Genomic DNA, 18,021 nt, shown 5'->3' with positions numbered 1-18,021 from the left:
GCACACTGTTTATACACATTATCTAACAATCTCCATGGGTAGCAGCTGGGCCCAGAGAGACCACTCCTAAAGCAGACAGGCAAACTCTGGATAGACAGGCAGACAGATGGAGAGAGCCGGCCGGGCCAGAGCCTATGGCAGCATCAGCTGGAATCTGCAGAGAGGCTTGGGGGCAGGGAGGAACGGAGCATCCTCAGCCTAAGTGCCTTTCAGGGGCAGCCACTAGGGTGTGGGTACCCAAGGGGCTAGGATGCTGCCTGGGATGCTGCTCAGAGGCGGGTCCTGGTGCCTGGGTGGAGGAGAGCCCCAGCTAAGGGCTCTGGAGAGAGGCGAGGGACAGGAGAACACTGAGCTAGGGCTGCCTCTCCTATCCACATGGGGAATTGTCTGCACTGGCTATTCCTGACCCAGGGGGACCAGGTAAGTGAGGGGCAGTGGGTGGGGAGACGCAGACTGGATCCCAGCTGCCGTAGGTAAGGGAGGAGATACTTCAAGGTCAAAGTGCCGTCTCACAATACTGGGCCCCAGCAGAGGTGCGGGACCTCCCTTCTCCAGGCCTCAGTTTCCTGGTCTGTAAAATGGCCTGTTTCCTCTAGGGTTGTTCTGGGGAATGCGGAAGTGATTCTCTGAGGGACTATTGTCCCACCGGGGTAGGTGAGAACTTACCCAGTTGTGAAAGTAAGAGTGTATGGGGACAGGGGACGGGGGATCTACAGGGGCTTATTATGGGACAGCTGCTCACCACCTAGAGCTCAGGGGCCGAAGTCCGGCCTCAACACAGTTCATGCCAGGTCAAGAGGAAGGCAGCGAATACCCTCCCATCTCTGCCAGATAAACTCATGTCCCCGAAAAGCAGGGTATATGGGGACAGGATGTTTAGTGGACAAACACTTCCTGGGAAGGGGAAGGGGTCACCTAGTCACTGGCTCTAAGGACCTAGGTTACTGTCATGTCTCTTTAAATTCGTATTTTTGCCTGTTGCACTCTGGGTTGGACCAGAACAACTTCGGGGATCTTGATTCAGAGGGCAAAGTAGGAGCAGGCAGAGCAGGTCCGGTGGGTAGAGGGTGCATTCTGTGGAAGGAGCGCAGCGGCCCCTGCTCTTCCCCTCTGGTCTCTGTGCAGGGTGTCTCACACTGGATCCTTTCTCTAAGCCCCCCATTTCAGGAACCTCTTGAGTGTAGGGTATGCAGGTGTCTAAAAGAGTGGTTCCTGGCACGGAAGGCGAAGGTACTGGTGCTACGGAGGGTGGTCAAAATGGGATGAGATAGGAGTTCCAGGGACTCCGGAGTTGCCTGATCCCGCAATCCTCACTCCATGGTCCTCCAGGGTTTCTGGGCTCCGAGGCAGGGGCCTAGCTAGCGGGGCTTGGGCTAGGGCGGGGGCAGCCAGGAGGGCGGGGAAGGGGCGGGCGCGGGGGCGGCGCTGCAGCAGGAGCAGGGGCCAGGGCCAGAGCCGAAGCCGGAGCCCGAGGCGACGCGAGCTGAGCGGGAGCCACCGAGGCCGCTGCCCGCTCTCCCGCCCGCGCCTCCGCCACCTCCGCGCTCCGCAGGCTGGTGTGAGCCGTGGCCAGTCGCGGCCAGCCAGGGGGCAGCGGGTGCCATGGCCGCGCCGGAGTCGCTGCGGCCCCGCCTGTGTCGCCTGGTGCGCGGCGAGCAAGGCTACGGCTTCCACCTGCATGGCGAGAAGGGCCGCCGTGGCCAGTTCATCCGGCGCGTGGAGCCAGGCTCCCCAGCCGAGGCGGCCGCGCTGCGCGCCGGGGACCGCCTGGTTGAGGTCAACGGCGTCAACGTAGAGGGCGAGACGCATCACCAGGTGGGTCCCTGCGCTGCGCCCCGCCCCCGGCTCCCTCCTGGGGGCGCGTCCCTGCAGCGCTGGCCAAGATGCCGACGGCCCCCCGCTTCTGCGTGCCGTATGCTGGGACCCGGCAAGGGTCGCGCGGGGGCCTGCTTGGGCTCGGTGTCGAGGTGTGGGACGTGGCCGGCCAGCTGGCCTCCTGGTGAGGAAGCTCAGTCCTGCACTGGCGGGGGAGGGAGGACATCCTGGTAGGGAGGGGCCGCACTGCGGCTACTCTGGCCAGGGCCCTGGCTGCTTCTGCTAGTTTTGGCCTCTGTGTGCCGTGGAGGGGGAGGAGGTGGCTAAGGCACCTTGTGGCCTTGTGGTACAGATGCTTTTCTGTCAGTGTGTGTGTGTGTGTGTGCGCGCGCGCGTGCGTGCGTGCTTGCAGGTCTCTCTGGGGTCATCCATATGAACACACTACCCAACTGTTTCAGGAGAGGGTGAAAGCATGATTGTGTCAGTGCTGGAACGTGTGTCGAGGGTTGTGTGGACACATCAAGCATGTGTGCCAGCTGTGCGTGTGTGTGAGTGTGTGTGTGAGTGTGTCCCCCCGCATGCCTGGTTATACTAGTGTACTTCTCGGGGGCCGGTATGTCTGGGTCTGGAGGAGTCAGCTCTAGTGGCAGCAGCATATTCTTTGGTTTCAGAAACAGTCACCTCCTGAGAGGCTGCATGGCCCTGTAGAGGTCACTGTCCAGCTCTTGCCTCCTGCCGCTAGAGGAAGGCTGTTCTCCAGGCAGGTTCTGCCCCTGGGGTGTCTGTATCCCACCGAGGGGTAGACACACCTCAGACCTAGAGTCCAGCCTCCCTCCACCGTTTCTGTTCTGGATCTCCAGTACCAAGCATGTCCATGACCTACCCGTGTGGTCAGTCCTGGAGCCTGGAGAAAGCAGGGTGGTTCTTGGCTGGGCCACAAGTTGAATTCCTGTCTCCTCCAGGGGCCTGCTTTCTGCCTGCTGTGACCACTGGATTTGGTTGTGTGCTGAAGAGGTTGGCAGTGGAGCCCAAAGGTTGGCCCACGGGCAAGGGAGAGACCAGCAGAGTTGATGGCATCTGCCTTGAGCAGTTGCTGGAATCCACCTGTTTCTCCCAGGTTTCTAGGGTGCTAGACTCTAAAGAGTCTCACAGAGTGCCACATTAGAACCTTCTACGGCTCAGGAAGATAGGAAGTAAAACTATGACTCCCATTTTACTGAGAGATAGTGGGTTACTGGCTTGGTTCCCATGCCAGAAAGCTTCGGGTGCTGGGATCCTTCTGCTCTGTTGGTCATGGGGAGAGAGGATGATCACTGAGGGGCCAGGTGAAGATGGCCTTGGGTCGGACCTTCCTGTCTGTGATAGCATGTACTAAGTGAAGTAATGATGGGGATCCTGTCTCGTCACCCCCAGGCCGTGGGGGTGCACTTGTTAACGCTTCCTGCCTTCAGATGTCCGGTGGGCATGGCTCCCTTTGAACTCATACTAATATCCTGCACGATCCACGGTGGCCCACATGCTCTCCACTTCACAGGCACCCATCCAGACACACAGATGGCTGTAAAGCCACACCTGTTCGCTGCTGTACCTGCTACTGTTCGCCTTACCCGATGGAGTGGAATCCTGCTTACATGATATATCTGAGCACCTTAGGTAGAATCCCTAGGTCTTCACCTCTTTGCAGGTCCAGCAGGAATGGGTTTCTGGTCCTGGTCTGGAGGCAAATTGGAGTTCTGAGCTTGCTGGGTATTAGATTCACATTGCATCTCAGAGAAAGAAGTAGACCCAAACACACATTGGGGCCAACTGAGTTGCTCTCTCCTACATCTATACCAAAAGACAGGCTTTAAAATAGACAGACAGACAGACAGACACACACACACACACATGTGCATACATACAGGTAAGCATGCACACACACATGCATAGACTGGACTGAAATCCTGAAGCTCAACTCAACAGTCTCTGACTCTCCCATCTGGCTGCTCCTGGCAGCTCCTTCCTGTCCTCACCTGAGCTGAGTGAAAGGCCACAAGAGGATCCTGAAGTACTTACTAGCAGCCTGGGCTCTAGCTCCAGGGAGAAGAGGGAGGGAGCTACTGGAACCTGGGGGTGGGGGGTGGAGCCCGCAGGCCTCTCAGTTCAGCTGCCCACTCCCGGCCGGCCGGCCAGCTCCTGCCTGCTGTCTGTGAGCCGTGCCTAGCCGGGAGTGGTGCCCTATCCATGTGCTGCCCGGGGTGTTGGCTGCTGACCGGGTCCTGCTACCCACCCATTCCAGGTGGTACAGAGGATCAAGGCTGTGGAGGGGCAGACTCAGCTGCTTGTGGTGGACAAGGAGACAGATGAGGAGCTCTGCAGACGACAACTGACCTGCACTGAGGAGATGGCCCACCGAGGGCTCCCACCAGCCCACCACCCCTGGGAGCCAAAGCACGACTGGGCATGCTCGGGCAGCCTTGGCTCGGACACTGGCCAGAAGGTATGGTGGGCTCTGTGGGGACAATGAGCCTTTTCCAGACCTCTCATCACTGCCTCTAATAATAATCTTCACTTTGATCAAGTCTCTAGCCTCCATTTCTTCCCGGGGCTCTTTCCCGACTGCAGTAGGCCACACTCTGTGCCCTTGGTGACCACTTGTGGCTACTCTTCTGTCTTTGTTCCCTCTACTTCAGGTTCCAGTGGCTGAGGAGCCTTGGGAGGAGCTGCTGGCACACTAAAGGACTGAGTGTCTGTTAGATATCCGTCGTCCTGGGCTCTGTCCATGTCTGAGCCATCCACTGTGCTCTGAAGGCCTTGGGTGGATTAGATCCTGCTGCAGTGGGGTGGAGGGTTCCAGGGAAATGGGAACAGAGACAGGGACTCGCATCCAGGAGAGCTGCACGTGGCCCTTCCTAAGGAGCTTCTGGGATGAGTCCTTCCTTCCCTTGACTCCCCTCCCCGAGGGAGTCCTTGTATGCTGTTGTCCCGTGGCCTGTTAGGTAGCACCTCCCTCTTGTCCCCTTCCAGGATAGGAGACCTGGAAGAAACAAGGGGAGGTCTGTTCCACCTCCTCTGTAGCTACCTAGGCAGAACCTGGGGCAGGAGGAAGGGCCCGAGGCTGTTTGTCCTGTTTCTTGGAGGCTCTGTCTGGTGTTATTGTCTCTCACGTCTTCTAATTATTATTTGAGCCAAGGGGTTCCCCACATCCAACTCTGCGAACCATTGGCTGAGGGTTGCTGGAGGGTCAGGTGAAATTTGCCTTTGACCTCACCCAAATGTCTCCTCCTTGAGCTGGTGGGGCCTGTGCTGATCCCATAGGACCTGTCTGAGGTTGGGAGATGACACTCCCCAAAGTGGTAAGGCCAACCTGGGCAAAGGTGTCTGCTTTGAACCTGCGGGATTCTTTTCTTTCTTAGAGACCTGAGGGCAGGTGCCAAGCCCTGGGATCTAGATCCTGCCCTCCGGCTGTTTAAGATCAGGAGTCTTTAGAAGGAATCTTGAGGGAACAAGATGGGGCCAGGCCCATGTTCCTCTGGCTGAGGACTAAGAGCCTCCCTTTTTCCCAAGCACCCCTTTCCCCTCCTTAGGAAGAGTCCTGTTGTTCCCCGCCTGTCCATTCATTTGGATGCAAACAGCCCTATTCACCTTCCTGTGGAAAAATCCACCCTGGGGCCTTATCTGCAGATGGGGTGGCCCAGGCCCCTTGGCTGTGGGTGGGTCCTTCCCCGTCATTGCTATTTCAGGCTTGGAGGGGCTGCAGGAAGCCCTAGGAGGGGGCTTCCTCTGGGCGTATTTATAGAGGAACAAAAGGGGTACAATGGGCTGTCCCATTGTAGATGGGTCAGATCTAGGGACAAGGACTCGGAGGTATAGGAGCCCAAGGGACAGTGTTCCCTTGGAAGAGAAAGGGGAGCCTCACTGGACCTCTACAAACCAGGCTTAAGACAGCCTGCCTCAGGTTGGGTGTGGGAGCCTCAGCGGGTTGGGGGATCGGGGGCTGGACAGACAGGTGTGTCTCCGCTCTGCAGGGTGGGGGCGTCCACTAGGTGACCCCATGGGAGGTTAGGGCTTTCTCGGCCTCCCTGAACTTGTGTCCTCTGCCCCAGCCTGCAGGCTAGGGGAGGTGGGACAGGGGAGACTAGGATACACTCTGCCCCTCCCTTTGGAGGCGGGAAAGCCTAGTGAGTGGTGACTCAGCCCTGGGCCATTCAGGGCTGGGGGTGGCTGCAGCTGCAGTGAGCTGATGCTAGTGATGACAGGGACCTGCCCCCAAACAGAGACCCAGCAGCTGGCAGTGCCAGGGACGGGGATAGTGATAGACCATGCCTTTCCACCCCCTTCGTCCCACCCCGTCTGTCCCTCCTGGAGGACTTGGGGACTGAGTCAGGGTGCTGTAACTCTGCAGGTGGTGGCTTCACGGTCCAGGATGGTGTGGAACGAAGTGATAGCAGCAACACTTTGGGGACTCCCCTGGTTCCTTCGGCCCTCTTTTCCCTCCCCCTATCCACTGCCTTCTGTTCTCCAGCCAAGGTCCCCTCCCTTGACTCCCTGTCTCCACTGCCCTGGGTCCTGGAGCAGGGCAGGGCCTCGCAGCAGCTTCCTTCCTTCCTTTCTTGGGACGGAAACCCAGCTGGGTGTGGGGGGCGCCGGACAGGGGAGGGGGTCCAGTAACCACCCTGCTACCCAAAGTGAGTCAGCCCCTACGTCCCCACCCATCCCCAGGGAACCTGGACCACAGTGGGAGGTAGATAAGTAGGGTGGCAGTCTCGGCTGGCCCGAGAGCTCAGGCCACTCCGGGCTGGTCACCTCCTGTTTGCCGTTCCTAGCCCACCTCTCATGGCTCGCTCCAGGAATACCATGCTGCCTGCCTCCGCCCCAGGAGCTCCTCCACAGAACTTCCACCGAGGGCTTGTTCAGGTCAGGTGCAGTCGGGGCAGAGATGGGCTGTCAGGACCCCAGCCTTAGCTCAATCTCTGGGAAGGGACAGAGAACTTGGGGATGTTTGTGCCTGCAAGACGGACCCCAAGCAACAATGGGGGCCTTTCTCTGCTGGGGCTGGTGAGTCATTAACTGGTGGGGGGGCAGAGCCTGGTTTCTAGGGCACCCCCATATCAGTCTTTGTTTGGCTATAGGCTCAGCAGGGTACTGGGGCTCGCCCAGCTCCAGGGCTCTGTGTCTCAGAGCCCGTGGGAGCCAGAGAGCCTGTCTGAAGAAGGGCAGGAAGTGTGCTCACAGCTAGGGCTGGGAGGAAGAATTCCAGCAATGCACCCCTCCCACTGCTCATGGGGGCACCCTACCCCCACTTGCGTGCTCTAGCCAGCCCCCTCTACCCCACAGGCTTGCGGGTGCACTGCAGTCCTTATACTTGAGGGCCTTATCCCAGGCCTGGCACCACTTGGATACCGCTTGTGGCCAGAGATGGCTTAGGCTAGTTGGCAAAAGGGATCTTTCAGCCTGTGCTGAGAGGTGGCCGGTCTGGCTTGAGGCTGGGGATTGGCCAGAACAGCCCCTCAGGAATGGCCCCTAGTTTCATGGTCGCAATAGCTTGCCAAGTCCTGCTTCCCGTTTGGGAGCCCCAAGAAACCCTGCCCTGTAGGCTACCACAGAGGCCGTGGGAAGAGGCCACTGGGGCGAGTGCCATGGACATAAGCTCGCGTGTGTGGGTGGCTGTGTGTGTCCTTGCTGCTTGTTTATGAGTGTGAGCTTGGATGTCTTGTCCCTATGGCCACATGATGTGGCCCTGCCTCCTAGGACATGACTCTGTGCCAGGAGTGGTCACACATTTCCTTGCACTGTTTCCGCACTCGACTCCAGTTCTCTCCCTTGGGAACTAGTCTCTGGCTGTCCCAGGCTCGGTTTTGATGGGTGCCTCTGTTAGGGGCTATCGGGGCCTTGCCCCAAAGCCATAAACTTTCACCTGTGTCCTTTCGAGCTGACAAATCTGTGCAGTGGGGTTCTGAAGATCTCTGAGGCCTTACAACCCCGAATTCAGTCAGCATTGTCTAGCTGAGCCCCCGGGGGACGAGGGGACAGTTTAACTTCTGTCATCCTGGGTGTGATGGGGCAGATGGTGGCTGTGCACCAAGGGTCAACAGGAGACTCCAGCTGGGCTGTGGGGTCAAGGAAGGGGTCCTGAGTGCAGGCTAGACAAAAAGAGGGTATCTATGTTGAAGGGACATCCCAGAACCCCAAAGCCAGGAGTGGCCCTGCATGGAAGGATGTACTTACTCCTGCATCTGGCTGCTACCCATGGACATGGATAATACCACATTTAGGATTTGGAGTTAGGCATGGGGACATATATATGCCTATAATTCCAGCACTCAAAAGTTCACTTTGAGTTTTGAGTTTGAGGATAGCCTGGGTTACAATGTGGGGCCAAAACACCAACAAGGGAGGGAGGTGTAGTGGGCAGCTGGAATACTTAGACGCAGTCTGGGTTGGGGGAAGACAGGTGCCTGAGATTTAGAGATCTGCCGAGACCTGAAGGGGCCTCCCTGCTCTATGGTCCCCCAGCCATCAGACATGCAGGGCAGGGGTAGTAGTGGAAGATGAGGGGAATGCCCACAGCATTGTCACCTGTCCACACACCCGGAAACCTGAGCTGCCACCTGCCTGCCCACCCCAGCCACTGGCCCTTTGTAATTGGGCACCGGCAGCCGCTGGCCATTCAGCAGCAGTCTCTGGCTTGGCCCTTGGCTGGGGTGGGGGGTCAAAAGGCTGGCCCCTGGCTGCATAGCTTCCTGGCCCAGAGATCTTCTGCAGGATGCCAGAGGTAAACAAAGGCAGCCTGGGGCAGTGGTGGGGGTTCCGTGTGGGTACCATGAGCCCTTCCATGTTGTGGGCTAGGAACCATTGTAGTCTGGGAGTGGCGGTCACTGGATCTTTCCTACTTGAAGCCTCTTCTTTCTGGGCCCACGGGGTGGGGGCAGTGGTTCCAGGTAGTGTTGGAATTCAAAAGCAAACAGCTGCCACAGAGCCCAGGGAGCCTCTTGGAGGCCTTGAAGAGAAAACAAAGCTGCTCGGGCCTCCAAGGAGGAGGAGGAGGCGAGACCTAAAGGCACAGTCTTGCCAGGTCCTGTGATGGTGGGCATTATCCCATCTGGTCTCCCAAGCTGCACAGTGACCCCTATGAATTCTTCCATGGCTCCTGCCAGCAGCTCTCTCCCTAGATGCTTCCACGTTTGAGGACGGGCTCCCCCAAGGCTAAAGCTGTGTTACAGGCAGCTTCACTAAACCCCTCAGTCAGGGGGCACAGAGTGTTTGCCAGTGAAACCTAGACTTGGTTCCCGAGAGCATGGGGCTGGGAGGCTGCAGGGAGCCTGATCTCACCTCCTATGTGTCTACAGGATGTCAATGGGCCCCCAAGAGAGCTGCGTCCCCGGCTCTGCCACTTACGAAGGGGACCCCAGGGCTATGGGTTCAACCTGCATAGTGACAAGTCCCGGCCTGGTCAGTACATCCGCTCTGTGGACCCGGGTTCGCCTGCTTCCCACTCTGGCCTCCGTGCCCAGGACCGGCTCATTGAGGTACCCTGGGTCCTGTGTATTTGTGTGTCCCTGAGTGTCTGTGTCCGGGCCCTGGGTCCCTGCAGGAGAAGGGGAGACAGAGGGAACTTGAGCTGGTATTCCTCTTGCTGCCTCGGCTGGTGGTGGCTTTGATGAATATTTGATGGCACACCTGGCTGGGTGGCATCGGGCCGCCTGGGCCCCTCAGGCCTTTCTGACCCTGTGTGGGTGGCGGCAGGTGAACGGGCAGAATGTGGAGGGGCTGCGCCATGCCGAAGTTGTTGCCAGGATCAAGGCACGGGAGGATGAGGCCCGGCTGCTGGTGGTGGATCCTGAGACTGACGAACACTTCAAGAGGTTGCGGGTCACACCCACTGAGGACCATGTAGAAGGTAGGCCACTACCTTAGGGGCACAGGGTAGGGTCAGTGCAGTCACTAACATGCTGTCCCCACAGGTCCACTGCCATCACCAGTCACAAACGGGACCAGTTCTGCTCAGGTGAGAGGGTGGGCCCAAGTTACCATAGCGTACCTACCTGTGTCCCCAGATATGACAGAGGTTGCTTCCCGGGGAGGTCTCTGCACTTGAGGATGGACAGTTGTGAAACCTGTTTGGCCTGGTCATCGCAAAAATACCCACCGTGCTAGCCAGGCATGATGGTATACACCATTAATCCCAGCACTTGGGAGGCAGAGGCAGGTGGATCTCTAAGTTTTGAGGCCAGCCTGGTCTACAGAGCGAGTTCCAGGACAGCCAGGACTACATAGAGAGACCTTGTCTCAAGACAAAACAAATACCCACTGTGGCTCCGTATGGGGTCAGCACTGAGGCTCACACGGTGGGAGGTGCCTGGGGTCCTAGACTGCCCCTCCATGCTGTTCCTTCATGACTGCCGAGCAGTCTTCAATCCTTACCTTCCTGGGACACCGGCCCTGGCTGGACATCAGGTGACATTCACCTAGCCGACTCCCACTGCTACAGCTGCTCTCCCCTATCATGACTGGCCAGGTCGGGCTCGCCTGTTCACTGCTGGCTGCCAGTCGTGCCCTGGCCTAGACGGTGACAGAAGTGTGATACTGCTGAACAAGGAATAGATGAAGCTGTGCCGTGTGTGTGTGTGTGTGTGTGTGTGTGTGTGTGTGTGTGTGTGTGTGAACCTGTGCGTGTGTGAGCGTGTGCGAGTGTGAAGATCTAGGCGCACCAGGATGGGGACGCTGAAACCACAACCTACCCTTGGTTTCCTAGCTCAACGGTGGCTCCGTGTGCTCATCCCGAAGTGACCTGCCAGGCTCAGAGAAGGACAATGAGGTAATTCTACTGTGGTGCTCACACATGGGGTTTCAGAGGGCTTAGGAGTTAATCTCTATGGAAACACCTACCAGGACAGTGGGGCTACCATTTCCAGGAGGCCTCTCGGGATAGCTGTCCTAGGCCCTGAGGTGGCCTCTGGTGTAAGTCCCTTGGGAAGGTAGCTGCCGGGGATATGACTCACTGTTTGCACCTTACTTGTACCCAGGATGGCAGTGCCTGGAAGCGAGACCCCTTCCAGGAGAGTGGCCTCCACCTGAGTCCCACAGCAGCTGAAGCCAAGGAGAAGGCTCGTGCTACCCGGGTCAACAAGCGGGCACCACAGATGGACTGGAACCGGAAGCGAGAGATCTTTAGCAACTTCTGAGCCCCTCTCTGTCTGTCCGGGGCCCCAGGGTCTCTTCCTGCACGGACCTTGGGCCTTTCCAGAGATCCCCAAGCCTCAGCAGACTGGAGGGTGGCATCACGCCACCCAGAAAACAACCCATGACCCCACAAACCCTTGTCTTGTCCACTGGGTGCTGCGGCTGTCATAGCAAGATGAGGGAAGAGAGAAACCCAGAGATGAGAGAGAGAGAGACAGAGACAGAAACGGACAGACAGAGAGACAGAGAAGCAGTGAGAGAGGGAGGAGCTGTGAATGGTGGTCTGCCAAGGGCCTTTGCTGTTCTGCCTCAGGCCTGCTGACTGAAAGGAATTCATGTTTTTGCTTTTTTTCCTACAAGGTCTCCAGCTCCACATGTGTTTCTAGTTAATAGTGGAGCCCCCTCCCCCAGCCCCTGGGGACTCACTCTCTAAATAATTGCAATAAAACAAACCTTTCCCTGCAAACCCTCTCTTACCCACCCTGCCAGCAGCGCCATCCTGCGCAGAGACCAGGGACTCGAGGGAACAGGCAGCCAGGGGCCCTCAGGGCCAGCTGTGTGCAGGAGCTTACACTCTGTCCCATCCCTAGCATCCCTAGCGAGGCGCGGTCCCTACACCAGGCCTCTCTTCTCTGCCTGGCTACCCCTGTGCTGCCTCCCACATGCTGGGTTCTGGAATGCAAAGCCTAGGCTCTCTGAGGGGCCAGAGGATGGCGGTTCCATGACTCCGAGAGGGAAGCCTCTGGACCAGCTCCTTATCCTGCTCTGCAGCTCCCGAACCTGGAGATGGTGGGTCTGTGTGAGCCATTCCCAGATGATCCTGGGCTCCTGGGCCTGGCCCCTGCCTTATGCCTACCTGGCACCCACCCTCTGACTTTTCCTCAGTGCTCTCAATGCCCACACTCACTTATCGGCACTGCAGTCTGCCTCGTAAGCCATAGCGCACGTGCGCGCGCACCCTCAAATTAAACAGGCCTTGCCTCGGACTCTGGCGCCTGTGTCTTTTCTGAGTCTTCAGCTGAGGGGCAGGGTGAGGAATGACAACATCCATCTCCTCCTTCTTCTCCGACCCGTCCTGGTAAGCCTGTGTCCAGCAGCCCAGAGTCTAGGTCTCCAGAGTTCTCCTGTTAACATGGGGTGGGTCCTGGCACAGGCTGAGCACAAGTCCAGAAGCTAGAAGGTTCAGGGAAGTGAGTGCTGGGGCTGCAGGACAGAGCGTGAGAGTTCACAAGGACACCCCCACCCTCTCTCCCCCCCCCCCCCCCCCCCGCAGGCTTCCCAGCAGCTGGCTGCAGCTGGCTCTGTTTCCTCCCTCCTGGATTCATACTCCCCTCTCTTCCCCCCCCCCCACTCCCCAGGATACAGTACGTCCCCACGCAGCCTCCCAGGCAGTCCTGCCCGGCATGTGAACACACTGCACACACTGCATTCACATACATGCTTCTTGGCCTAATCCTAAATCAACTGGGCCAGAGGTCAAGTGTAAATAACCCCCCAGCTTTATTACACACCCTGCAAACAACCCCCACACTTTATTACCCCTCCCCACAAAGGCCCTTGACTGACACTGGCCAGAGGAAGCCCTATGACCCTCAGCGGTCCTGGGCAGCAGGACACAGGGCCTGGTTGAGACAGGTCTGGCACTGAGGACGGACTGGAAGGCAGATCTGCTGGCCGAAGCCCACCAGCAGCCCGTTGATCTCACTCCACAGCTCCCTGTGAGGGTAAGGGACAGGTCAGTGTCGAAGAGGGCAGGACTGCTCCCTGGCCCAGACTCAGCCGGCTACACTGTACCTGGGAAGCCACTCCTCCAAGGCCGTGCGTGTCTCCTCTGGGGACTTGGTCTCCTTCTTGGTCCACCTCAGGCGGTTGGTGATTCTGTGCACATGTGTGTCCACTGCTGCTTGGAGACAGGGTAGGGTGAAGAAGGGCACTCGGCCCGCTGGACCGTGCCCCAGCCCTATCTCTAGTCCTAGGCAAGTGTGGCTAGGAGACGGAGCCCAGGGCCTTTCCTACCTGGATCTCTAAACAAGATGGGAACCATGGAGCCTGAGAGAAGGGGATGCGGCCGCCTGGCTGGCTGAGTCTGAGCCCTCAATCTGGGGTGCAGGCAGCCTGTTCTTTGTTTTGTTTTTGAGACAGGGTCTCTCTTCATGACTCTGACTATCCTGGACCTAACTCTGTAGACCAGGCTGGCCTCAAACTTAAAGATACACCTGCCTCTGCCTCCCAAGGGCTGGGATTACAGGCTTGCAGGTGGATCTCTGAGTTCGAAGGCAGCCTGTTCTACAAAGCTGAGTTCCAGGACAGCCAGGGCTCCACAGAGAAACTGTTTTAAAACAAAACAACGCATGAGGCAGGCATGGTAGTTCACATCCTTAACCCCAGCACTTGAAAGGTGGAGGTAGAACCACTCTGAGTTCAAGGGTAGCTTGGGCTACAGAGTAAGACTCTCTTAAAAAAATCCAACTCCCTATCCTGGGAAAAACAAAAAACACCAAACCCTAAAGTGTGTACTCTTGATCCAAAGCCTCCTCAAGAATCGGGGCGGGATCAGGGAGGGCTTGCTCTGCTTTCTCTGCCATCTTCCGGGGTTCTAAGCCCCCCACCAGCTTATCCACCGGCTGTGAGCACTGGGCTGGGTGGCAGCAGCTGGGTCCAGTGGGTTGGCCTGAGGTCACTGTCACAGAGCTACTGGGGATGGAGTGGAGAGCAGGGTCAGGCTGGCCATGGCAGGGATGCAGCCTCATGCCTTCACTGGGGTCACCTGCCAAGCCACCCAGCCAATGGCAGTGCCTTCCCTGCCTTTCCCCGAGGTTTGTCAAACAATAAGCCACTCCCCACACCAGCTCCCTGACTTGACTGCCTGGGAAAAGGGGTGCAGGCTGAGGGGGTCACATCATGCAAGCCTTAAGCCTCAGTTTCCTTCTCTGTAACACAGGGGTGATCATATTACTTAGAACCCCAGAGGCCCAATCCAGGACCACATCATGGATGAGCCTTCTTTCTACACTGGCCAGAGGGACTTCCTCTACATCTGTGTTGTTATGGAGGGTGCAATTACTTCTTCATTGGCTGTGAACTCAAGTTCAGAAAGGTCAAGTGTGTGACCTAAGGCCACCCAGGTGCAAGGGTCAGATCTCCACAGTCCTAGCTTTTTAGTTGAGAGGACATCTTTTCTCCTTAGGAGGCAGCCCTGGGGTCTCACTGAAGGTAGCCAGGCCGTCAGACTCCAGAGGAGTGGGTGGCATTCAGATACTGCCCTGTCCACTGGAAGCACATTTCCCCGGAGAGGCCCTTCCCCGACAGAGCTGCCCAGCACAGCACTCCCAGGACACAGGCAGCTGAGGACAGTGTCTAGATAAGCTCAAGTGTCGACTAAGGCTGCTGCCGAGGAGGCTGAGGTGGGGAGGCCTCACCCACTTCCTTACTGTCAGGCCCTTCTAAGGCTTGCTGTTCTCCAGTCTCAACGGTTGGTCACCTGCTCCCAGTCAAAGCCCTGGGCCCCTAGCTGCCCTGTACCCACTGGGCAGTACTACCACGCTACAGGCTTAGAGACAGGCTGAAGGAGCCCTTCCAGCAGGCACATGCAGGAGTCAGGGGTCGGAGGCACACGCCTTTAATCCCAAGGTCCCTCACAGAGATGGGCATGCCAGAGGAACAGCAAAAGTGAGTTCTTGTCATCAGTGCCCAGCTGTGAGCAGGCTGGCTTGCTCAGCACTGAGAATACCCTTTTGATACTCTGGTTTGAGTCGCAAAAACTTCGGGGCACTCCAACAGAAGCAAGCAAGCTCAGAGTTAACCTCTCCGTCCTTGTGGCACAAACCACTCACCTACGCCTGACGTGGTCCCCCAGGCCACAGCCATAGCCAAGTGTGCCATCTTGGGCCCAACACCCGGCAAGGCTACCAGCTCTGCCACGGTGGCAGGGATGTCCCCTTCATAGCGCTGCTGCAGGATGGCGGTGGTCTGCTTGATGAACTTGACCTTGTTCTGAAAGAAGGTGGTGCGGCTCAGCCTTGGGGTGAGGCATGGTTTATCAGGGAGACCCACAGGTACCCAGAGCTGTCCATCACCCGCCCATGCCTCATGTATCCACCGGCCCCACCTCTCCAGGAGGTGAGGAGCCAAAGGCAGCAGAGGCTTGAAGGAGCCCCCTAGCAGGAAGGACTCCAGTACATGCCTAGAACTTGCGCCCACTGAAGTGGGCCAGTGACGTGGATGGGAACCAGCCTGGGTCCCCTGCCTCAGCTTTCCCTCCCTAGGACCTCGACTCAGTAGCACCTGAACCTTCAGGAAGGAAGGCTGGAGCCTGGGGCTCCCCCAAGCAACTGGCAGACCAGCTGGGTGGTTCCCATCCTGTGCCTGAGTGGAGAGGGCTATTTAAAACCAATCTGATGGCCGCGGCCCACGCAGTGCCAAGGGGAAGCAGCCCCACCCACAGAGCCGCCTTCAACAGATCCACCCGCCACCCAGGGTTCTGCCGAGTAGGGCAGCAGCCTCTTTGGAGTAGTGCACTCCAGGGAGCATGGGGGGGAGGGGGGAGGGGATGGGCAGGCAGCTAGGTGGGAGGGTAGAGGAATGAAGGGATGTAAACAGGCAAGTCCCAGAAGCTTCAGGGACAGGGAACTAGTCCCATGGTATAGACTCCTGGCAGGTGAGAAGCACAAAAGGCCTCCGTCATCAGAAATGCCTGCCCACCATCTCCGGACCAGTGTCCCCTCTTGGCTCTATTGCCAAGGGTAAGGCTTACCCTCCAGAAGCCCACAGGGTAGATGAGCCTGCCCAGCATGTCATCGTCTGTCTGCAGGATGCTTTCCACAGTCAAGCCTCGGGCCCGTAGGCGCTGCATGGCACCGGCTGTCACCTGGTCTTTGGTCTGGCTGGAGAGCATCAGCGACAGGAGAACCTGGTACCTCTGCACCTGCTTGTGCAGTCACAGGGGTCAGGATGGTGACTGACCCCTGTCAAGTTCCCTACCCGCCTTTACCTGTTATCCTGGACCTCTTACCCCTCTGGGGTCGTGGGGTCTGTCTCGTCACACCTAACATGGGCTAATTATCTGCCTCTATAGAGTCGTGTGAGGCTCCAATGAGTGACGTGGAATCATACCCAGTCCACATTAGACAACCATTGGCTATTACTGTTACTGCTTGGTCAATGATAACACTACTCATTTCATACACAAGAAGGCCCCGAGACATAAGGACTGGAGCCACCCAGGATAGAAGGCGGTTAGAGCTCAGGTTGGTCTAAGCAACCAGTGCAATGTAAGTCTCCCATTACTGAATGTTTCCAGAGGTCACCACTATGCATGAGGCCTCAAGTCGCAGGCACTCCTGGCATGCACAGTGGGCACAATGAACGACAGAGGATGCATGCTGTCCAGTGCTCTAAGGTAGCAGGAGCACATCCTCTTAGGGGCAGCCTGCAGAGGATGGTGTCAGCTGAGACAGCCGGCAGGTCTTGGTCTGTTTTTTTGGTAGAGATCAGATGGAAAAACAAGGAATCCCCTGGGCAGGGGGAGGTTCTGCCTACCTTTGCGGGGGCACCAGCATCATAGCAGTGCTCGGCGCCCAGCTGGTCCACGGGTGCATCCTTCTTGCTTCTCATGATTCGGATGTTGGCCAGTTGCTGCTGCCAGTTCTGGGGCTCCCAAATTGGCACTTTGAGGGGCTCAGTATCCTCACCTTTCTCACCATTAGAAACTTCATAGGCCACATGTAGTTTCTGTGTCTTCCGTGGACGTTTCACAGGCTGGCGGCTTTTTCTTCCTTCTGCAAAAAGTGCCATCCAGTCTTTGGAACCTGAGCTTTATATGAGGGTAAGGGTGTTGCCTACCTGCCAATCCACTTCTCCCCCATTTATTTACACAACGGTCCGTCATCTACCATGGTGTGTGTAGAAGTGCTCTGCCCTGGTCACGTGACGTGACAGTCTGACAAAGTGCCCGTTAGCACACCAAGACACAATAACAGCCTCCAGGATGATGCAACCTTTCCCTTGTCCCATGTCCTTTGAGCTGCATTTAAGAGAAACTCTTAACACCCAAACCGGACTGTGCTACTCCCCTTTCAGAAATCTTTGCCCTCAGGATGAGTTCCAAACTCTCCTAACAGCAAAGCATTTGCTAACAGTACCAACACTTGTCCTCCTTCGGTGGCACTTGGCTCTTGCGGAGTCTCAGTCTGGGTCCCAGTGGGTCTCCATGACTGAATGCTTCTGGGGCTATTGGTGTCTATGCACATTCTTGCTCCAATTACTTATGCTTAAGTCCCAGCTGGAGCTGTGCAGGGGCTCTGATAACTGCTCCCTGAGTACCACTACTTGGAGCATAGTAGGTCCTTAACGGCTACAGAACAAATGTAATGAGTGCCATACCCTTTCCTGTTTTTGCTAAGGGCCTGTTTTCTTTCAGAACCACCGACCAGCTGGGGGAGAAAACTTCTGGCTGGGTGTGTTCTTGGCATACAGCCTGGTCCTACGAGAGGCAGTTCTGAGGACCGGGCTGCAGTGCCCCACAATCAGCCTGGAACAAGTAAATGTCCCAAGCTAGGCTGGTGGACTGAAACTTTTCGCTGGCGACAAGGGTGGATGAATGGACACGTCCAGAACCCAGTTTTACGGACCCCTGTAGATTCTGCGGGTCCCAGCCCCACGGAAGAAGCTAGGGTGGGGGCATGGGCACGTGAGACTCAAGAGTTTGTGGGCGACTGCCGACGACGCGGCGCCTAGAGTTCAGGTCAGATCGTGCGGCCCGGGAACTCAGCGTGGAGCTAAAGTTCCACGTCCCGCCTTTTCTCCAAAACCCTTCCAGGCGCAGCGCTACCTGCAGCAGCTTCTCGCGGCGTGAGCTCCTCCCCACACCCTTCTGCCGCGATCCTGGGCGCGCGGCTCCGACTGCGAGTCACCATCCGAATCCCCGTGTTCATGCCTGGGGCTGTAAACTACACATCCCGGTGGGCTCCGCGGTCCCGCTACTTGCTCTACGCGCACGCGGAACTACAATTCCCAGAGAACTCAACTCAGATAAGCCAGCAAAGC

General features: G+C 57.5%; 2 protein-coding genes across 4 annotated transcripts; one reads left to right on the top strand and one right to left on the bottom strand.

Moving 5' to 3' along the window:
• The first annotated feature begins 1,456 nt into the window (after positions 1–1,456).
• Positions 1,457–11,963, top strand: Slc9a3r2 (SLC9A3 regulator 2). Of its 3 annotated transcripts, none has more exons than XM_028853883.2 (7): positions 1,457–1,815; positions 4,094–4,294; positions 9,144–9,323; positions 9,541–9,694; positions 9,759–9,802; positions 10,550–10,612; positions 10,821–11,963. In XM_028853883.2, exons 1-7 carry the CDS (start codon positions 1,603–1,605, stop codon positions 10,977–10,979), a joined length of 1,014 nt encoding a protein of 337 aa, XP_028709716.1. In that variant the 5' UTR covers positions 1,457–1,602; the 3' UTR covers positions 10,980–11,963. The 3 variants fall into 3 exon arrangements, with proteins under 3 accessions (XP_028709716.1, XP_028709717.1, XP_028709718.1); XM_028853884.2 differs by lacking the exons at positions 1,457–1,815; positions 4,094–4,294 and adding exons at positions 4,557–5,752; positions 6,200–6,711; XM_028853885.2 differs by lacking the exons at positions 1,457–1,815; positions 4,094–4,294 and adding an exon at positions 5,812–6,711.
• Positions 11,964–12,453: 490 nt separating this feature from the next.
• Nthl1 (nth like DNA glycosylase 1) lies at positions 12,454–18,000 on the bottom strand. The gene is made up of 6 exons (XM_028853921.2): positions 17,807–18,000; positions 16,516–16,754; positions 15,731–15,901; positions 14,811–14,970; positions 12,772–12,877; positions 12,454–12,693 (listed from the first exon to the last, which is right to left on the bottom strand). The coding sequence occupies exons 1-6, from the start codon at positions 17,907–17,909 to the stop codon at positions 12,570–12,572; spliced, it is 903 nt and encodes a 300-aa protein (XP_028709754.1). The 5' UTR covers positions 17,910–18,000; the 3' UTR covers positions 12,454–12,569.
• Positions 18,001–18,021: the final 21 nt, after the last annotated feature.

Source organism: Peromyscus leucopus, chromosome 8b, assembly GCF_004664715.2.
Source record: "Peromyscus leucopus breed LL Stock chromosome 8b, UCI_PerLeu_2.1, whole genome shotgun sequence".
In the NCBI taxonomy this organism is placed as follows: domain Eukaryota; kingdom Metazoa; phylum Chordata; class Mammalia; order Rodentia; family Cricetidae; genus Peromyscus; species Peromyscus leucopus.
This window is presented reverse-complemented; position numbering and strand designations above follow the sequence as displayed.